The sequence below is a fragment of the Amia ocellicauda genome, chromosome 16, assembly GCF_036373705.1.
Source record: "Amia ocellicauda isolate fAmiCal2 chromosome 16, fAmiCal2.hap1, whole genome shotgun sequence".
In the NCBI taxonomy this organism is placed as follows: Eukaryota; Metazoa; Chordata; class Actinopteri; order Amiiformes; family Amiidae; genus Amia; species Amia ocellicauda.
The window spans coordinates 25,272,644-25,294,144 of NC_089865.1; the positions used below are offsets into that span (position 1 = coordinate 25,272,644).

Consider the following 21,501-nt stretch of genomic DNA (forward strand, 5'->3'; position numbering starts at 1 on the left):
TGAGATTCGGGAAACAACTGTTTAGGCCCTTTTATACTAAGGTGACACCTTGGCAGATGATATTCCTCCATTTAACATGACCTTTGCCATACTCCTCTTAAATGGCTTCGCGCAGTGTCTTGCTGTCTCCCTCTGCACCGCCCCCATTCTGTTGCCAAACCCGCTTTCTTCTAATTGCAATGCCTGTCCTAGACTTTGCAGTATAATCAGGACTGTGCCAGACATCTGCCCTGTGCTCTCTCGCAGCACGGGCCCGGAGTGGCATCGCATACGCAGTGTTTTGAACCCCAAGATGCTGAAGCTGAGGGAGGTGTCTGCCTACAGCCCTGTGATCAACGAGGTCGTCTCGGACCTCCTGCGGCGCATCTACCGTCTCCGCCAGCGCAGCCCCGATGGGACCAAGGTCATCAATCTCGCAGAAGAGCTCTACAAATTTGGCTTTGAAGGTCTGTGGAATTTTCCTAAACTCTAGTCCCCCCCAATCTAATCTAATCTAATCTGATATGATTTGATTAACAGTTAACTATGAAATCTATGAGGACAGGTACATGGGTGTGCCTACATCCCTCTGCGTTAACCCTTTCATCTCCAAATGCAAATCCTCCTTTATCAAAAAAGATAAATCCTCTTGATATACCTCTACACTATCAGATTCTCTTCTCTTCTACTTCTTCAGCTATAAATTATGCTAATAGAGTTGGTCCAAAATTCGTTCAAAAACAATCCACAATATAAAATCTGCAGATTCTTCTCTTACACACTTGCTCTGTGTTCCCTGACGCTTACAAGGTTATAGCTTCCACATTTGAAGGACTACCACAGCACGGTCAGGTTCAATAAATCGCACAAATAAATGCTGTTTAGCCGACGTTATGCAAATGAAGGGCAAAGGAGTGAATGGATATATAAATTAGCTCTACGTATAGCTCTCATGCTGTTTTGCAGTATAATATGAGAGGGTGGTTTATATGCACAAGAACAAAACTTTCATCACGGAATCCATGGCTGTCATTTGACAACATTTAACTGTTCAAATTTAACTGTGTACAGCTGTGTCTTGTGCCTCACGTCTAGTTGTTTAATACTTTGTTTACTGGTCTTAACTGAGTGTTTTTTCAAGTCACTGATGGAACTTCAAGCCATTAATATAAGTATTTTATACAGTTAGGATTACAACACGATGTACAGCACTGAACAGCACACAACAGACCCACACAAATATAGAGAGCTTAACAAATTAAGTAAAAACTTTGCAGTTATGTTTACCCACCATAGTTGGTATTGCACTTTATACAAGGGATTTGAGGTGATTCGCTGTGTTTATTATTCGTAAAATACTTGGAATAACTTCCTTTGAACTTGACTGATTCTCTGGTTCAAACCTTTGGGCAAACATCACTATTTACTTTTCTGCAGTTGTTCTGCTGCTGTTGTTATCTATAGATAACTTGCATTCATATAATTAAATAACTAACATTAGAGGTAAAATGTTCTTTCATTACTATTTACATTTCTGCAGTTGTTCTGCTGCTGTTGTTATCTATAGATAACTTGCGTTCATATAATTAAATAAGTAGCATTAGAGGTAAAATGTTTTTTCACGTTACTCTTTGATTAGCTTAAAAGGACATGTAAAATGTGAAAGTTCTAATTCCATAAAAAATATAGTAGCAGCATTATGAACAAGTGCAATAAGAACAAAAAAAAAGAAATACGCACCCAACAATACATAATGATGTAAGCTAGTGGTAGGCGTTACCAAAAGTCAACATGCCTATCTTCTTGTAGGTTGCAAAATAAATAACTTTCTTATACTGCAACCTATCGTTATCCTTTGAATCGAGAAACAGGGGTGAGTATATACCCAATGCATCGTGCGGACGGCCAGCAGCAGAGAGGTAAGGAGGCTGCCGCAAGGCCACAGCTAGATAGGGCAAGGCCTCAACTTTATCGGTAGAACAGCTGAGGTAGGGGAGAGGCCGGGGGCCGAACTCCACCGTGAAGAAGGTAGAAGGGCACATCCGAGGCCATGGCCTCCGAGGATGTGCACGACCAGTGGTGCACAGACTGACAGAAAACTAGGAGGGGGAGCAGGGCTCAACCACCGACACTGGACGGGAGGCCAGGGGTGTAGCCAACAAGGCTACTGAGGCTTGACCAAAGCCAACACCGGATATCCTATGGAGGAATCCGGCACTTAGTCCAGGCGCCATGCTGGTACAGAAGAAGCATGCGGAGGCTTAGGCCGACATGCGCCCTTCAGGAACTGAGACACCAGGAAATGTGCTCCAGGTGATGCACCGTCAATGTGGACATGGCACGCAGAGATGGCTGCCAAGTACACCTTGAGGGTGGATGAGGCCTTGCCCGCGTCCAACAGCTCCTGCAGAAACTCTTGGATCACCGCTATAGGGCAGGTGACCGGGTCATGAGCTCTCTCCAGGCACCAGGAGTGGAAGGCCTGCCATCGGTATGAGTACTGCAACCTCGTAGAGTGAGCCCTCGCCGATTGGATGGTAGCCACCACTGCCTCCAAGAGCCCTAGGGCTGAGAGGCATTCCCGTTCAGGGGCCAGACCCAGAGCTGCAGGAGGCCTGGGTTCGGGTGCCACAGCGTGCCCTGGGCCTGTGACAGCTGGTTCGCCCAGAGGGGCTCGCCGTCCAACAAGGACAGGAGGTCCGCGAACTATCCCTCCTGATCACTGCCAGTACGGCTGGTAGAAGAGGGAGTGGTGGGAAGGCATAGGGGATACTGAGTGGTAGGGCTGGGCGATATGACTTAAAAATAATATCTCGATTTAGTTTGTGCACCCCCCTGGAGCCCCCTGGAGAGGAGGTCCACTGCTGTATTGGAGCGACTCGGGAGATGAACTGCTCAGAACGAGCAGAATAGAGGATGAGCTCAAAGCAACAGGCGACGAGCCAGGCGATTGAGCACAGTCGATCGCAGTCCACCCTGCCTGTTGATGTAGGCCACCGCAGCTGTGCTGTCCATCCAGATCAGCACATGACGGTCCTGCAGGACTGTTCTGAAGTGTGTCGTGGCCAGGCAGATGGCCCAGGGTTCGAACACATTGATGTGGAGGGCTCAGTGAGCTTCGCCCCACACTCACCTGACTCCGCGACCATTGCAGACGGCGCCCCAGCCATGGTCTGAGGCGTCCATTGTCACAACCACTCGGTGACAAACCGGCCCGATGGGCACACCGAGGGTCAGATTCGAAGGGCTCCACCACCAATGACGTGCCTTCCAATACGCCGGAGTGACACACACGTGGCGGAGGTGAACGCATCGTGGATGCATGTGAAGAGCAGCAAACCACCGCTGCAGGGGCCTCAACCACAGGAGGCCCAGGGGCAAGGCTGGAGACATGGCCGTCAGGAGGCCCAGCAGCCTCTGGCATATGTGCACCATTACGCTGCCTGTGGGTCGGCATTAAGTGGCTCTTCTTCCAGTTGACCCGAAGTCCCAGACCACAGAGGTGGTCGTGGACCAGGGCTCTGTGGGGTAGAACCTGCTCCCTGAATTGTGCATACACCAGCCAGTTCAATTCAGGATGTGGACGCCAGGGGGGCCAGGGTGGCATCTGTGCACTTGCTGAAAGTGCGAGGGGCTAGTGACAGGCCGAAGGGGAGGACAGCGTATTGGTATGCCTTACCCTCGAAGGCAAAGCGTAGAAACTAACTGTGGTGCTGCGCATTCGGGACATGAAAGTAAGTGTCTTTCAAGTCGACCGTGATGAACCAGTCCCCTGGCCACATGGCATGGGAGATGGTGCGCTGTGTGAGCATCTTGGAGCGCAAGACCTTCAGGTGGCGGTTCAGGGCTCTCAGATCTAAGATGGGGCGGAGACTGCCATCTTTCTTCCGCATCAGGAAGTAGGCAGTGTAGAAACCCTCGTGCTGCACCAGAGTGGGCACTTCGTGGATGACATGCTTCTTGAGCAGGGCCAACATCTCTGTGCGAAGTGCGGCGCACTTCAAGCTGTCCTTCACATGTGTGCGCATCACACCTCGGAAGGAGGGAGGCCGGTCGTGGAACTGGAGGGAGTAACCGACTGTAACAGTTTAGAGCACCCAAGAGTGTGGGTGCATATCTGCCAATTTGAGAGTTGCTGTGGGGTGTAGTGGTGGGCCAGAGAAACTGTCAGGGGCATGGCTGGGGCGGCGGCAGAAGTGGTGCCTGCACAGCCAGCTGGGCACGGGCTGTGATGGCACGACCTCGGTTGCGCCTGCCAGGGTGGGAAGGGCCCCGGGTTGGGGGTCGGAGCAGGGGCGGGGGCAGTGGTGGAGGCCATGAGACGGCAGCGCAGGTCTCCAGGGGCTCGCTGGGGCGGTCGTTGCTGCTGAGTTTTTTTTTTTTTTACCCGTGCTCAATTGCCTGAAAAGAAGATTACTGTGGAAAGAAAGCCTGCTGATAAAGGCGGGTTAGACACAGCAATACAATTTAATAAGAAAATGAATGTCTATATGTAAATTGTGTTTAATGCTCACAGATCCGTGGATTGGGTCCCAGTCGTGAAACGGCAAAAGAGGAAGAATTGGGGTGTGTGTCCCACTAATTATAGCAGACGGAAGAGGGGGTCTTCTGGGGGGGGACACACTCCCTCGGTCCGGTAGGCAGCTTTGATACACATACGTTCACAGAGTTCCGATGAGTAACTGCATAGCCTCTACCCCTCTGGGCAGTTTCTCGACCCGAAGGATAACTAGTACAGTAGTTAATGTTTTAATGTATACATCTTGTCCTCGCTGTTGCTACTGTTCTGTCATTAAATCATGGCTGTTTGCCTCACGAAATTCTTTGTGTTATTCCCAGGTCCCACAACGGTACAATATTACCCTGTTTCCACTGGCCACCTTTTGGTGCACCTCGGCATAGTTGGGCTGTAACCGTACACCTAAACTTTGCTGCCCACATTTCCATTCATTTTTGTTAGTTACAGCTGCCCTAGGAAGTGAATGGGACATATTGAAAACCTATTTATAAGACAAATTACATCAATTAAAAATATGGTATTTGTTTGAAAAATAAGTGTTAATTTCCACGTTTTTGCTCCCGTTTCATCGTATTAATTATTTTGAACAGAGCAAAAAAAAAATATGACATCTCTCTGCATCATGATCTGATTAACATTGACAATTTAACTTAAGATATTTTTCCCAGATATTTTCCCTTATTATTTCTCTGCGGGAGAATTAAACTGCGTTGCATTATTAAATAAACTGCACATTTGTGTTTAAATCTGTCCTGTGTAGCTTAGGATATCAATATGAAATATACAGTCACGGGCTATATGTAGCTAACTGATTGTAACTAACTGGCAGAACTTATTCTTTAGAACATCTAATACATTTATAAACACTCTGGGATCCATAACTTACTGAAACTTTTTCAAATTCAGTGTTTTTAATTTTTTCCTGGATAACCTCCACACAAGCTTAATTAATTACAATAAGTGTTGCTAAATAAATTAATCGCACATGTATAACATTGTGTGCAGCATCAACTTTTATTTTGTATTGGATTCCATAAGAAAATACCTTGTCCTGACACCATTGACAGTGGATTGGGTAGTGGTTGTATTAATAGCAAATTTTACAAGGTAATTATGTATTTCTGCAGTCGGTAAATATATACTTATATGCATACACATAGGGCTAGATATTCATAGGTTTTGCACACCGCACAGAGGGGTTTGCGCGGCACACATGGCTATGTGCATTATTTGCCATATTCAAAACCCTGTTTTCCGTGGCACAATCCTGTGCCATTAACCCTTTAAATGTATGCCTGGCGCAAAAGGGACCGAGTGAAGGGAGCCTAATAGAGCCGTTTGTGCCCTTCAGTGCTCCCTAAAGCGTAATGTGCAAAAGAGCGCACTTATGCGGAAGTGTTTTAGCGCTGAAGTCCCAGAACTCTTTACGTTAAAGGCGGAGACAAGTCAACTGGGAAAATATAGCAGCGGTGGGTGCATGTAAATGTAATATTAGTTAGACAGTTGTAGAAATTGTTAAATGATGTATCAAGGAAATAATACGTAGATAGATAAAATAAAATTATTATATAATCATGATTTAAATTCACAAATTCATACGGTTACAGCCCAACTATGGCCGAGGTGCACCAAAAGGTGGCCAGTGGAAACGGGGTAATATTGTACCGCTGTGGGACCTGCGCTCTCCTTCTCCCAGCACATCACCACGCTGACGCGCACCTGCAGATTCTTCCTGAGCAACATACGCCGGATCCGTCCCTTCCTCACCGACTACTCAACTCAGCTACTCGTCCAGTCACTGGTCCTCTCCCGCCTGGACTACTGCAACTCCCTCCTGGCCGGCCTGCCTGCATCCACTACCCGCCCACTCCAGCTCATCCAGAACTCTGCGGCTCGTCTGGTATTCTCTCTGCCATGATTCGCACACGCTACTCCACTGGCTTCGCTCCCTCCACTGGCTCCCGATAGCGGCACGCATTCAGTTCAAGACTTTGACCCTCACCTACCGCTGTCTGGACCACACTGTACCAAGCTACCTTCGACTCTCCATACATCCCCTCCAGACCACTGCGCTCCTCCAGTGCCAGAAGGCTAACTCTGCCTCCTCTCCACTCTCCTTCCTCCAGAGCCGCTCCTTCTCATCCCTGGCCCCTCAGTGGTGGAAAGACCTGCCCACCGAAGTCAAAACAGCAGAGTCCTTGACCTCATTCCGGCGCTTACTCAAGACGCATATCTTCCGACAGCACTTGTAATATTAGTCCTCTATCCCTGCTAGATAGCACTTCAGCTTATTATGCTCCTCGCGTTCTTGATTGTTTTCCTCCTTGCTCCCTTTCCCGTAGCCCTAGTCTGTAACCTACATCTTGATAGCACTTAGCTTTCACCGTCCAGGATTTAGGAAGTCTCTTACTGTAATTGTTTAAATTGTAATTGGAATTTGTAAAATTTATTATTTTGAATTGCTATGTTTTAGCTAAGTTGAATTTGAAATGATTGATGCCTTGTACTTCTCTGTATTTTTGCACTTATGTTGTAAGTCGCCTTGGATAAGGGCGTCTGCCAAGAAATAATAATAATAATAATAATAAAAATAATAATAATAATAATAATAATAATAATAAAATATACGATTAGAAAGTTAAAAAAAAATTTGGGGGGGAAACTATAATTTAATTAATTACTGAAGTAGTATCCTATAAAACTAGGAGGTGATATTAACGAACAGTGTATTTCAAAATTATTATTATTATTATTATTATTATTATTATTATTATTATTATTATTACTATTTTAATTAAATACAAATACAAGAAAAGACTGCGTAGGTACTTTTTCAGACAAAGGCAAAGGCGCTGAATGCTGACGCTGAAGTGTGTCCCATTGAGCGCTTTTAGTTTCACCCTACACCCTGCATCCTCCTCACTCAAGTGCACACTCTGTGACGTAAGCACAAGTGTACACATATCGAAGGGTGTAGGGAGCAAGTGTGCGATTTGGGACGCAGCCCCGATCTCAGTGTAACAATGCCGGCTCTGGCTGTTATTTGTGTTCGCCATATTATTTACGAGGTTGCATCAGCTGTTCTCAGCTACTTCAACTAAGTTACGGCAAAAAGATCCTTCTCTGGGGGGAAACTCGGAGTTTACAATTTTAGTTCAGCACACAAAACAGTAACGTGCGTGGTTCAAACTAGACTATTGATTCAGATCACAACGCGTACCGAACCGAACGTCCTGTACCGAACGGTACGGTACTGATATGTGTACCGCTACACCCCTATTAACCACACATATCCCCATACACCCATAATATATATATATATATATTTGGAATATATGTTATTACCAGGGCCCTCCAATCATTTTTTTATCTTTATTTACTGCCAGTGGCAATGGATACATATTTATTTCACTACATTAAGTCATAGCTTGCCTAAAAATGAATTTACATGATTTCATCAGATTTTACATCTGGATCTCACTTGCACAATCAATCTTCTTAAATGGGTTGTTTTTCATCCTCCGGTCTTGCCCTCCTCATTCGAATTGACTAAGATACAGATTCTTGAATACTTGGACAATAAACCTGGTTCTGTCTATCGGGAAGCTCCGGCTTGGCCATAATTGGCCATTCCAACTCGTTAATGTTCCAAAGCCCACATTCAAGTGACAAAATGTGTAATTTGATTAGTATGTGTAAAACTAAGGGAATGGATGCAGCTGTAGGTTGAAAGAGGCTTTAATTTTGTCTGCCCCAGGGATCTCCTCCATCCTATTTGAGACTCGGCTGCGCTGTCTGGATGATGACGTTCCCCAGGACACACAGAAGTTCATAAAGGCCGCAGGGGAGATGCTGACCCTCTCGGAGACAGTCCTGTTCTTCCCCCAGTGGACTCGCGCTTTCCTTCCATTCTGGCAGAGGTTTGTCCAGGCCTGGGATGATCTGTACAATGTTGGTAAGTGTTCTGGCAGGTGGGAAAGGGGTGTGTGGAGTTATGGTGGTTAAGGGACTAGGAGGTGTGTACTATTAATTCAGAGCATTGAGCCATAAGACACTTGACATCAGGTTATAATTATATTTAAATATACTTTATAAATGACTGGATGAATTTGTAGTCCATTTCCTGGAAGGTATGCATGTGTCTATTGTTACTACATTTCTGTGTAATAAAAAGTTTTTGGATTGCTGAAGGCTGAAAAGGAGTTTTATATATTCTGTTTGCCTCATATTTTATAATGATAGAGAGAGACTATAATGTATACTATACACTCACCTAAAGGATTATTAGGAACACCTGTTCAATTTCTCATTAATGCAATTATCTAACCAAGCAATCACATAGCAGTTGCTTCAATGCATTTAGGGGTGTGGTCCTGGTCAAGACAATCTCCTGAAATGTCTGAATGGGAAAGAAAGGTGATTTAAGCAATTTTGAGCGTGGCATGGTTGTTGGTGCCAGACGGGCCGGTCTGAGTGTTTCATAATCTGCTCAGTTACTGGGATTTTCACGCACAACCATTTCTAGGGTTTACAAAGAATGGTGTGTAAAGGGAAAAACATCCAGTATGCGGCAGTCCTGTGGGCGAAAATGCCTTGTTGATGCTAGAGGTCAGAGGAGAATGGGCCGACTGATTCAAGCTGATAGAAGAGCAACTTTGACTGAAATAACCACTTGTTACAACCGAGGTATGCAGCAAAGCATTTGTGAAGCCACAACACGTACAACCTTGAGGCAGATGGGCTACAACAGCAGAAGACCCCACCGGGTACCACTCATCACCACTACAAATAGGAAAAAGAGGCTACAATTTGCACAAGCTCACCAAAATTGGACAGTTGAAGACTGGAAAAATGCTGCCTGGTCTGATGAGTCTCGATTTCTGTTGAGACATTCAGATGGTAGAGTCAGAATTTGGCATAAACAGAATGAGAACATGGATCCATCATGCCTTGTTACCACTGTGCAGGCTGGTGGTGGTGGTGTAATGGTGTGGGGGATGTTTTCTTGGCACACTTTAGGCCCCTTAGTGCCAATTGGGCATCGTTTAAATGCCACGGCCTACCTGAGCATTGTTTCTGACCATGTCCATCCCTTTATGACCACCATGTACCCATCCTCTGATGGCTACTTCCAGCAGGATAACGCACCATGTCACAAAGGTTGAATCATTTCAAATTGGTTTCTTGAAAATGACAATGAGTTCACTGTACTAAACTGGCCCCCACAGTCACCAGATCTCAACCCAATAGAGCATCTTTGGGATGTGGTGGAACGGGAGCTTCGTGCCCTGGATGTGCATCCCACAAATCTCCATCAACTGCAAGATGCTATCCTATCAATATGGGCCAACATTTCTAAAGAATGCTTTCAGCACCTTGTTGAATCAATGCCACGTAGAATTAAGGCAGTTCTGAAGGCGAAAGGGGGTCAAACACAGTATTAGTATGGTGTTCCTAATAATCCTTTAGGTGAGTATATATAGTATAATGTTGAAATAAACATGAAAAGCAGAATTAATTTGTCTCCATAACAAAATAAGTATTGTTGCCGATGCATGGAAGGGAGGACACAGGGTTAAGATTGGGTAACACAGTGGTGCTGTGATTTCTTAAGAAAATGATAATATTGTTACAGTTACTTTAAAATCATGTTCTTTGTTTGTAGCCCAGAAGCTGATTGACCAGAAGGTGAAAGACATCAACGGTATGGTGAAGAAAGGTGAAGTTGTGGAGGGAATGTACCTCACATCCCTGCTGTCCTGTAGAAAGCTGTCTCTCCGCGAAATCTACATCAGCATCACAGAGCTGCTGCTGGGAGGGGTTGACACAGTGAGTGTGTCAGAATTGGGGGTGGGCGATTTAAGTTTAAAAAAATACATATATTGTGGATGTTGCAGACAATATAGAGTATATAACATGATATTTTGATCATGGTTTATTTATTTTGTCAATTATATATATATATATATATATATATATATAATTGTTAAGTGGAAGGCACATAAATTGAAATATCTTTACTTATACTTATTCAATGTGTACTAGGCACCACACAATGGTATTATTAAAATCTCAAATACAAAAATGTCAGTTTCACCTTTTTGAGACCTCTTAATTCCAAATAGATTAGTCCACTACGTACAGCTATTGAAAGTTTGAAAAGATACATACATAAATACATAAATAGAAATCCACTATATTTTACAGAACAGCTTCAATCTATGAATGAAGGCAGGGTTAACCAACTGATGATGCTTAATATAATGCATGGGACACTTCAATGAACCTGTAAATGACACTTAATGTGCTGCTTGCGAACAACCTTGTTAAATTAGTCAGCATTCATTGTGTTCTTGTCACTCGTCCACTATATTCTACTTGTAATACACGTTATACAATTCTATTCATAATATACATGGACTATTAAACCTCAAAAGTAAAAAAAATCCTGTTCAGGGAAACTTGGAACAGTTTGGTTTGACTAACCAGGACACTGACTGGGTCTGGAAAACAGTCTCCAAGCATTTCACAGGAATGGCCGCTGAGAATGAATCATCCACACACTGAGAGGTGTCTACAACTCTGCAATATCTTGAATTGGACTAATATCAAGTGAATGTAGACTAAATTAACTAGCTGTAGGTAGTGCTATAGGTGTGTTTCACACTCTTGTTCTCTTTGCTTTCTAGACATCCAACACAATGTCATGGACACTCTACCACTTAGCTAGAGACCCAGGTAGTCAGGATCGGCTGTACCGAGAAATCACTTCAGTTTGTCCTGGGCACCAGGTCCCAACCACTGAGGACCTGGCCAAGATGCCATACATGAAGGCAGTCATTAAGGAGATACTAAGGTAGGTCCCCAGAATCTACATCCGTGGTACCCTGCTTAAGCTCTTAGCCTAGCAGTGTTTATTTATTAGCCTATCCAGGTCGACTTACAGTTTACACAATAGACATTTTAAAGCATTACAAAAGTGAAGTAATACAATCAGTACAAAATACAATAAGCACACATCCCAGTACAATGAGATAACAAGTGCAGACATAATACAATTAAGTCCTAGTTACTATTATTTATTGGCAGACACTCTTATCCAGGGCAACTTACAGGTGACCTGAGCAATACAAAAGTGCAATAATACAGTACAAATTTCTAATAAAACATTTTATAAGTACAGTTAATAAAATAAAATTAGTTAAAATGTAGATAATATATACAGGTAATATAAAATACAAAGCATACATTCTAGTTCAATAGGTAAGTTTGAGCCTGATGAGTTGAAGTACTAGGTATGAGCTAAAGGGAGTTCTAGAAATGTAAGCAAACTGCATAATAAAATAGAGTTATATAAAGTGCAAAATTACAGGAGTGCTATGAAGGTGGTCAGGAACTCTGCTGTTCTGACCTCAGTGGGAAGGTCATTGCACCATTTAGGGTCCAGGGATGAAAAGTTAGTCTTCTGGTACAGGAGGATGTGAGAGGTCTAGAGGGAGTCTAAGGAGAGATAAGAGTCTGGTGTATTCAGCATATGTTGCTCAGGATGAATCAATATGAGTGTAAGTTTGGTGATGTGAGAGCAGCATCAAGGGTGACTCCTAGATTCTTAGTAGAAGAAGAGGGGGAGTGTTGTAGATTGGTAGGTTTGTTCTTTGAGGTTGGGGGAGAACCAGGCAAGAGCAGTGTCAGATTTTAGGGTGGGCAATGGAAGAGAGGAAAATGGGGTGATTAACAGTGACAAAGGCTGTGGTGAGTGGAGAGATAGAAATGAAGAGATCTGATAGTGTACTGCCACACAAGCGTTAAGAGAGGAAGGTGAGAAGGGAGACTGGACAGCAATTCTGCAGAAGTTGAGTTGAGGGTGAGGTTTTTTGATTGAAAGCAGAGTGGAAACGGCCAGAGAGAAGTGAGGTCTTGAGGAGGGAGGAGATGAAAGGTAGTAGACCAGGAGCAATCACCTGAAGCAGGCATAGGGGTTGAGGGGGGGTGGGGGGGAGAGGGTCAAGGATGCACAAGGTGGGTTTGTGGCTTTGAGGCACAGAGGAGATACTTTTCTCTGACTTGGAGAGAAAGAATGTAGGGCAGTAAGAGACCTGGAGGAAGCAAATACTTCAGTAGGGAGATGTGGGGGAGAAGTCACCCAGGAGGATGGTAGGGGAGGAGAGTGAGGAGAGAAGAAAGTCCAGTTCATCCAGAAAGTGAGTAGAACAAGGGGAGGGTATAGAACCAGTAAAAAGAGGTGACATGGAGAAAGGCGTTCTACTACATTCAAAGCTGTTAATGGAAATAGAGGAGAAAAAGGGGGGATTGAAGAGAGAAACGAAGGAGAGAGAGAGAAAGAGCAGAAGCCCAGGCCCCCATCCCCACCCAGACAGACTAGGAGAATAGGACCGGACAAAGAGAGGACAGGGCAGCAGGTGTAGTCGCGTTTTCAGGGGAGATCCAGGTTTCCATGAGAGGAAGTAGGAGGAAAGAGGTGGGAGGCAAAAGCAGAGATGAAGTCAGCTTTGTTGGAAGTCAAATGACCATTCTGAAGGTCAGAGAGGGAAAGGGATAGGAGAGAGTTGGAGGGGAGTGGCAGAGAGATGAGATTGGAGGGATTCGAGAAACAGAGTTGAGCAGGTGAATGACAAGAGAAGATAGTCATAGCTGTAGGTGATGAAGGGTGGCGTCTCCTTGCAATTGTGTCCTCGCTGGAGTCCCAGCCCTTTGGCCCTTCAGGAGGTGGGCTGGTTTTGTAGAGGTCTGAGATGCAATTAAATAGTACACCTGTGCCTAAGGCTGGACGATATAACAAGTTTTTTTTGTGATATACTCGATATATTATTTTGGGGGAAATGCAAAATACTTATATTGCCAGTATGAAGTTTTTGTAATTTTTATGCAAGTATGCATAGCTAAACCCGATCTGCAAGCACCCCTGACAATACGCGATCACAGCCCCCACTGATTTAGATATTGATATAATTTGTATAAAATCTAAAGAATACGAAAGTTTTTTTGCATTTTTATAAATTGGAAAGAAATGTGAAAAAATGCAGAATGTTTCATTTTCTTTTTATTAAGAAACTTTTAAAATTATAATTATAACAATATTTTGTATTATCACATTATAAAGTGCTGTACCAGTAAGTAGTAAATTTGACCTTCATAGTGAAGAAATGTACCTGTCTAGCAAGAACAGATATTAAATACACCAATATAAACCTGGATGTGGTAAATCTACCTGAACCTATACTATTTTACAGCATTGTTTTGCTTGATTACCATTACTTGTGGTGTTGTTGTTATGTGACAATAAATAATTCTGTGTATATGTATTGTGGAAGGAAAGTTAGAAATTATTTCTCTCATACCTGTTTTTCTCTCTTGTATACTTAAGAAAGATAAGGTCAAGCTAGGTCAGACCAGAAAGTAGTTTGATTTCTGTTTGTTATTTACGATGAGAATCTTGGAGACAATGTCAAACAGTATGATTGAAGTGCCTGCTCCCTAAATCCATGTGTTGATCTATGAACTGTGTCCTATAATGATATATATTCTGCTTAGCTAACTCTCTAAGATAATATAGTAATGACTTTCTGATTGTAACCAGATCTTTGATTTTGTGTATAAAAGCCTCTGACTTTTAAAATGAAGGCAGAGCGACTTTGGAATCTTCTTGATCTTGATTGACTGTTCCTCTCCACGCTGCGTGTATTAAAGGCATTGCAACTAACGTTCCAACCTGATTGAAGATTGTCCTTTTTCCACATTACGTATGTATGTATGTATGTATGTATGTATATGTGTGTGTGTGTATATATATATATACATATCCCATAACGGCAACAACACAAGTAATAGTAATCAAGCAAAACATGGGCTGTATTGTGTTGAATTCTGCATTCTGTGGGCTTCATGAAGTCTATTCTGCAGGCTTGAGTGTTTTCCTTGGTTTTTCGTCAAAATGTAGTTTCACAGCCAGTATGTGTTATTTTGCAGGAATATTATAGGCATTTCTGTATTATTTTTTATTTATTTAATATACTGAGTTATTCTGTGTCAGGTAAAACAAAAATCATGTACCTTGACAGTCTGGAATATGGTATTTCATAGTTTTGCAAGGTGGTTTGAATGTCTTTGGAAAAACAAGAATGAGTGTCATGGAATGCAAATTATGAAGTCTTTCCTGATTGCAGAGAATGATACAAAACACACAATTGCACTATACAGGAGAAGTCACTGAAAGTCACTGTTAATGAAATCTCATTACAGAAGGCAGTTAACAGCTACCAACAAAACTCAGAATACAGGCTGTTGGATAGCAGTGTGGAGTAGCATTTAGGACTCTGAACTCTGGAGCAGAGGGCTGTGGGTTCAATAACAGGTGAAGGACACTGCTGTGGTATCCTTGAGCATGGGACTTTTACCTAGATTGCTCCACTAAAAACCAAGCTGTGTAATTGGGTAATTGTATCCAGTCCCCTGGATTTCTGCTAAGAAATGTAGTAATAATAATAATATTATTACAGTGTAGATATATTGTGTTCCCAACACAGTTACACCGCCTAAGCTTAATTTAATCTAATGAAAATGATTATGATTTTTCTCACAGAAAGAATTTATCTCTGTGCCATTTTTGGTTAGTAAGACTTTCATGGTTATTTCTCATGTGTCTGATTGATGGAAAGTTAGTAAAATGTGACTTGTTCCTATGACAAGAATATTATGGATTTTTTCCCTTTTTATATATACATGTAGATTTGTTTTTCATGCAAATCAAAGAGCCATAGGCCCATATTAAATATTTTTTCAGTTTTAATGATTGGATATTATCCTTATCTGAAATATGATATGCAATATGCAAAACAATAAATAGTTAGGTAGTCCTCAGTTAACATCCATAGATATATTAGAAGCCAAAAGCAATGTGAGTTCCAGTATGGCTTTATTTGCTTACACAGTATTTTAAAATATTGCCCAATGGGGGTTTCGTTGTGCAATATCACATTCTGCCTGCTGCCTTGACATTGAAGTGTGCCCAAGTAAAAATACTTTAAAGTAATTTCCTGCCTTAGAGATTACACTGTATACCCAAAGAGCTGTCTGTGCTGCTGTCTTGTATACAGACATACCCAGACATGAGAAAAGTATGACTCATCAATCTTACTTGGTACATTGACATCTGTAGCATTTAACAGACTTCCAGGTATTTTGTGTGCTGTGTGTTTGGACTGGTTTGATTGACAGCGCAGCATGAAGATACATTGAATTACATTTTTAGGGTCCTGTGAAATCCATTTTATTATTTTGAATTATTTCCTCCTTATTTCAGATTTTTCAGTTTTAAAAATCTGTAATGTGTTAGTTGAGAGACATGTTTTCATCTATCTGTGATTCATTATATTCATTAAATTCAAACTGCTCTTAACTCTATCCATGCATTACAAATGTAAATTTAGCATTAAATATTGTGTTTAATGTATGGGCAGATGGACTTAATTTCCCAACAGAACCTCCAGGATTAAAATGCCCCAATTAATAGTCAGAGCTTCTGACATTTTCATAGCAACAAACTTAGTTGCACCATTATTGCTAAGCCTGTTGCTAGGAATGACGTTCCACTGACCTGACCTACTCTACACAACTGACCCAGGTAAACAGCCTAAGAATCTTAACTGCTGTTGAGTGTATGACTTAATTGTCGAGGTGAAGGTCACTTTGTCATATCAGAGCTATAAAATTATAACTTTTATTGGTGGTTGTTTTTACCCAACCGATAAAGGTACAGTAGTGAGAGTGAAGTAGCACAAGAGGCAGTGCGTTTTTACAGTTTCTTCAAGGTCGTGTATGAAAGGTGTTAAAAATAGTTTTTTCATAGTTTCCAAAGCCTCTTGTTATACAAACACTGCGCTATATCAGTGCATTTAGATATATTGTGTTTTGTTTGAACTGACTTTGTTGTAATGTGTTTGAATGCTTAATTCAGTTTTTTACCATGAGTTCTGTCCATGTTCTGCACAATGTGGATTTCATAGGGCCCTACATTTTCAGATTGGCCCCCAAATGATTAATTTGTGTAGGAGAGACACCATAGTGTTGGATGTGAACTTTCTTTAATTTGTTCATGGTAAAATGTGTACATCTTAAAAGAGAGAGCATACTTATTTATACTTCACTATGCATGAGGTGCAATATACTGAATCAAACCCACTATCTCAATATGTTTATTATTATTTATTTATTAGCAGACACCCTTATCCAGGGTGACTTACAAAATATAAGACCATTACAAAAGTGCAATAATACAGTTCAGTTATGAAAGACCCCTTTAATTTTAACTAAGGGATTATGTATATCTGTGGGTAAACAGAATAAAACTCTAATAACAATTTTATGGGACTGTAAGCAATATTATTGCTTCTAAATGCCCAAAGTAACTGTTTGCTGTTTGCTTAAGACTTATTGGAAAACCCATATCATATTATTATAAGATGACCGCAATTTCTTTGGGAGCAACACATTTTTGATGCTGAATACATATGATGAGGGATTTTATTAACTTCTGGTCCTGGTAGTAGTGCAGGTTCGGTGCATATAAATTGCTACCTGCTTCAAACCTGGAAACAAAGCAGTCTCAAGAAAGTCATTGTGAACTTAGAACTTAGGAACAAAGAGCAGAATGGGATCAAATTGACCCACGTTCAACTAAGCCCATGTTTTGGTAAATTCAGTCATTGAGAGATAAATGCCTGTATACCCTTAAGCCCTCAAGATCTAGAGTCCAAGTGCTGTGCTGAACTGATCCATAACTGGATTGGGGCACTTGAGGAACAGGTTTCTGAAACTTTAATTCTTGAGAAAATAAATGTGATGCCTTGGAGGGGATGATTTATTGAATTTTATTTATTTATTTATTTATGTAAGCAAATCTTTCTGCAGTACAGTACACTCCTCTTTCTTCTTCAGGTTATACCCCGTTGTTCCAGGAAATGGCCGTCTTACAGTGGACAATGAAGTGGTAGTGGATAACTACTTGTTCCCAAAGATGGTAGGTTCTTCCCACAACAGTTTGAGTTGTCCGCCTGTCTTCACTTGGTTCCGCTGTTTTCTCCAAACCAAAGAGATGATCAGTAGGCATTTTTCACAAATCAGTTCCCATAACTGTTATCTTGTGTATACAGTGAGGGGAAAAAAGTATTTGATCTTGTCCCTGACATCCTTGGACAGCTCTTTGGTCTTGGCCATGGTGGAGAGTTTGGAATCTGATTGATTGATTGCTTCTGTGGACAGGTGTCTTTTATACAGGTAACGAGCTGAGATTGGTAGCACTACCTTTAAGAGAGTGCTCCTAATCTCAGCTCGTTACCTGTATAAAAGACACCTGGGAGCCAGAAATCTTGCTGATTGATTGGGGATCAAATACTTATTTCCCTCATTAACATGCAAATCAATTTATAACTTTTTTGAAATGCGTTTTTCTGGATTTTTTTGTTGTTATTCTGTCTCTCACTGTTAAAATACACCTACCATTAAAATTATAGACTGATCATTTCTTTGTCAGTGGGCAAACTTACAAAATCAGCAAGGGATCAAATACTTTTTTCCCTCACTGTAAATGTCATCCCATTTAGAGAATGATCATTATTTAAGACATACTGTGGGTTGGTTATGTCTGATCCTGGACCAATAGTTTTTAAGATGGGGATTTTGAACATTATGTTTAACAAAATCTTTTTCCCCCCAAGTAAACTATATTTGTGTCTAATCCTTATGTGTGTGAATTATCATAAATAATATAAGTGTTATCTCTAGTTGTCTAAGAGATGCCATTTTGCAGTTTGTACAGCCCATACTGCACAAGGTGTAATTGCTTTTAGAGAAAGAGACAGAAATATTCTGATACTTGTAACACTGAAAAAAAAAACATTTGTATCTTAACTGACCCTTGCCAACTCATCATTGCCACTCAAAGCGTAACCGGCATTTTTTGTTTGCAGACGCAGTTCCATTTGTGTCACTACGCCGCTAGCCATGACGAGAGTGAGTTCCCCAATGCGGAGAAGTTTCTTCCGGAGCGCTGGCTCAGAGGAGGAGAGCGGTTCCAGCACCACCCCTACAGCTCCATCCCGTTTGGAGTGGGGGTGCGCGCCTGCTTGGGCAAGAGGGTGGCAGAACTAGAAATGTACTTCGCCCTCTCCCGAGTGAGTTTGGATAGCTGAGCCCAAAGCTTGGGGGCAAAATGAATGGAGCATGTGAGAACAAAGTGGACAAAGCAATAAATAAATATCTGCTGTCATACAGAAAAAAGTGTTACTCAATTGTGGAAGAAATGGCGTAATGACACACATGTATAATTAAATTGTTACACTAGAAAAATCATGCTCCCAGACCTTGAATCGTTGGCATAGTGATAAGTCAACTTCCACTATACTACTAACCTTATTTCAGAATGTGACACCTTAAATTATTTTTTTGTTTTACCTATTTGTGACATAGTACTTCCTCTCTCCCCAGCTAATGCAGCATTTTGAAGTCCGGGCAGAAGCTGGAGCCAAGGACATCAAACCAAAGACACGCACACTTATGATCCCAAGGGATCCGATCCACCTGCACTTCATTTCCAGGAAGTGAAAGGAACAACAAAGAACTTCTCTGGAAACAGACTTAATTTAATCGTTTCTGTGTAACTGAGGGGAAGGTACTGTCCCAGTACTACCATTGATAGCTATAATGGATTCTGATACCTTTACATTATTAAATGTTATAAAGTATAATCTGACACTCTTGGTGCATCCACAGCTTAAATCATCTACTTGTGTTCAAGCATTTGTAAAGAGAAGCTGTGAGATATTTTGCACTATAGCTATATCTATAGCTAAATCTAATTTCTGGCATTTTGATTGCATTCAATAATTAATCTATTGACTGTCACTGTACATGTTTATTTTCTATGAATTAAGGAGGATTTTTAAATTCTGTACCATTATTAATTAAGTCAATTTGAAATGGTCTATGATTAAAATATTAAGTTGTAAATAGACCTGTATTTCTGTGATGTAGATTATTTATTTATTGGTACAAAACAAATTAGTCGGTTATGTCCCAGAATAGGTAAAGGTTGTTAAAGGGGAAATAGTGTGGTCTGTAAATGATTGGTTTAGAGCAGGGGGTGCACAACATACGTCCAGATCCAGTATGTGAATGAACAAGGAAAAAAAAAAGATACATCAGCCCCCACTCCATCCGCACTTTGTTGCTGTTTCTCTTCCCTTAATTATGAATATATTATAATTATAAATGCTAAATAGTTTTAGTTCACAATAGCTTTAATAGCTACAGTGGCTATACTGCATATTGCCTTCTGCAAATGAATGATTAAGATTTACTGTCTAGAGAAAGTGAGAAATACCAACAGACTAACACTCCTGACTTGTTTTTTCTTGTTCTAAAATTTATTTGTGGGATTTCAGACATTTGGAATATCTTTGGATTTGTTTTTGTTTTTTTCTTCCAAGTGCACTGATTTGTAGGCATACTGTATTTGAAACCTGTAGAGAGCAGATATTCTACATTTCTATAAACATGTTAAAACTCACTAAGTTTGTAATGTTCTGTGGATTTCAGCAATTTTGTGCGAGACATGATGTGTATTTCCTAAATTAAGTAATTGATAAATAGTTTAAACAAACTGTATAAAGGGTTGCTGATAAAAACAATTTGCCATGGATTCTGTTCATGAAAGCGTCTTGGTAGACATATGTCTTGGTGTCAACTTGAGAATGATGACAAAATCAACCCACCCGCTAATCAAAAACTACAGAACTGTAGTCAGTTGCGGCTTCATTTTTAGTAAGATGACACTTTCTTCTAATCATAAATGTAACCGCTATGATGTACAGGTTTGTAGTCTGCTATTAGTGGGTCGGTCAAAGTTTTGATTTAATCCGGCCCCATGTCAGTAACTGCAGAAGTTCAGTTAGTTCAAAATACTACTGGGAGCTCTGTAACCCTTGAAACAATATATTTGCAAGATAATGAATGTAAAGTCCAATATTGCACTACTAAGTTAATCAGAATCATGGGGATAATCAGTGGGGAAATTATTTTGCTTGACTACCTCTTCCTTTGATCTTGTTTCCCTTTGTCTTAACAGGTATACTTGTTTGCCATGCCACAAATCTTCGGGCTAGCTTTCTGAAAGTGCACTTCACACATGCTCCTGAGAAAAATTAGCTGGTTCAGAGTCCCCTCTCTGCAACACACACAATCCACTGAGCAGACAGCAATTAATTGTTTTCTGACCTCGGCCTCCTGGTTCAGAAGCGCGTAAGCTTCAGGCCATTTGGTGAAATAGTCAAGAGCCAACAGCACGTACCTGTTCCCCGAGGTGGAGCGTGGAAATGGGCCCAGCACGTCCACCATCACCCGGTCCATGGGTGCTCTGACAACGTGCTGTTGGAGAAGGGCGCGTGACCGCTCCTGGGGACCCTTATGGGTGGTGCACGCGTTGCACCGGCGGCAATAGTCTGTCACATCCCGCCGGCACTGCCCCCAGTAAAAGTCCTGCTGTAGGCGGCGGAGTATCTTGGTCACATCGAAATGGCCAGCCCCTCTGCTACCATGGTAAGCTGCCAGCACCTCATCTCGTGTCGTCTGGAACGACAATCTGCCAATGTTCTTCACCAGTGGCCAGCTCCATCCACTGGTGATGCACCACTCCCCTGTGGAGGGCCAACCCCAGCCACTGGGACCACAGATTCCGCAGATTAATCGACTTCCCAGCCTGGCCTATGACCCTCAACCACCCACCTTCGAACCTCTTGGAGCTCGGTGTCTCGGAGCTCAGGCCCCGATGGTGAAAGCAGAGCTCGGCAAGTGAGTGCCACCTCTGCTGTCAATTCCTGCTCCCGGGCTTCCTTTCGTGTGCAGCCAGCACAAGGATCATCCAGCGTTCAGGTGAGCCACCCCCTTCCGGTGCTGGATGGTATACTGGAAGGACTGAAGCTGTTCGATCC

At 42.0% G+C, this 21,501-nt stretch overlaps 1 protein-coding gene across 2 annotated transcripts in view; it reads left to right on the forward strand.

The window, feature by feature from the left end:
• The window catches only part of LOC136711520 (sterol 26-hydroxylase, mitochondrial), a 38,914-nt gene extending 18,712 nt beyond the window's left edge, over positions 1-20,202 (forward strand). Inside the window, exons 3-9 of one of the 2 annotated variants that reach the window (XM_066687838.1) lie at positions 193-446; positions 8,256-8,453; positions 10,164-10,327; positions 11,188-11,354; positions 17,453-17,534; positions 18,484-18,687; positions 19,001-20,202. In XM_066687838.1, the coding sequence (XP_066543935.1) occupies positions 193-446; positions 8,256-8,453; positions 10,164-10,327; positions 11,188-11,354; positions 17,453-17,534; positions 18,484-18,687; positions 19,001-19,117 (1,186 nt within the window). In that variant the 3' untranslated portion in view covers positions 19,118-20,202. The remainder of the gene's footprint in view (positions 1-192; positions 447-8,255; positions 8,454-10,163; positions 10,328-11,187; positions 11,355-17,452; positions 17,535-18,483; positions 18,688-19,000) is intronic. The other variant, XM_066687839.1, reaches the window with a different exon arrangement.
• The last annotated feature ends 1,299 nt before the right edge of the window (positions 20,203-21,501 follow it).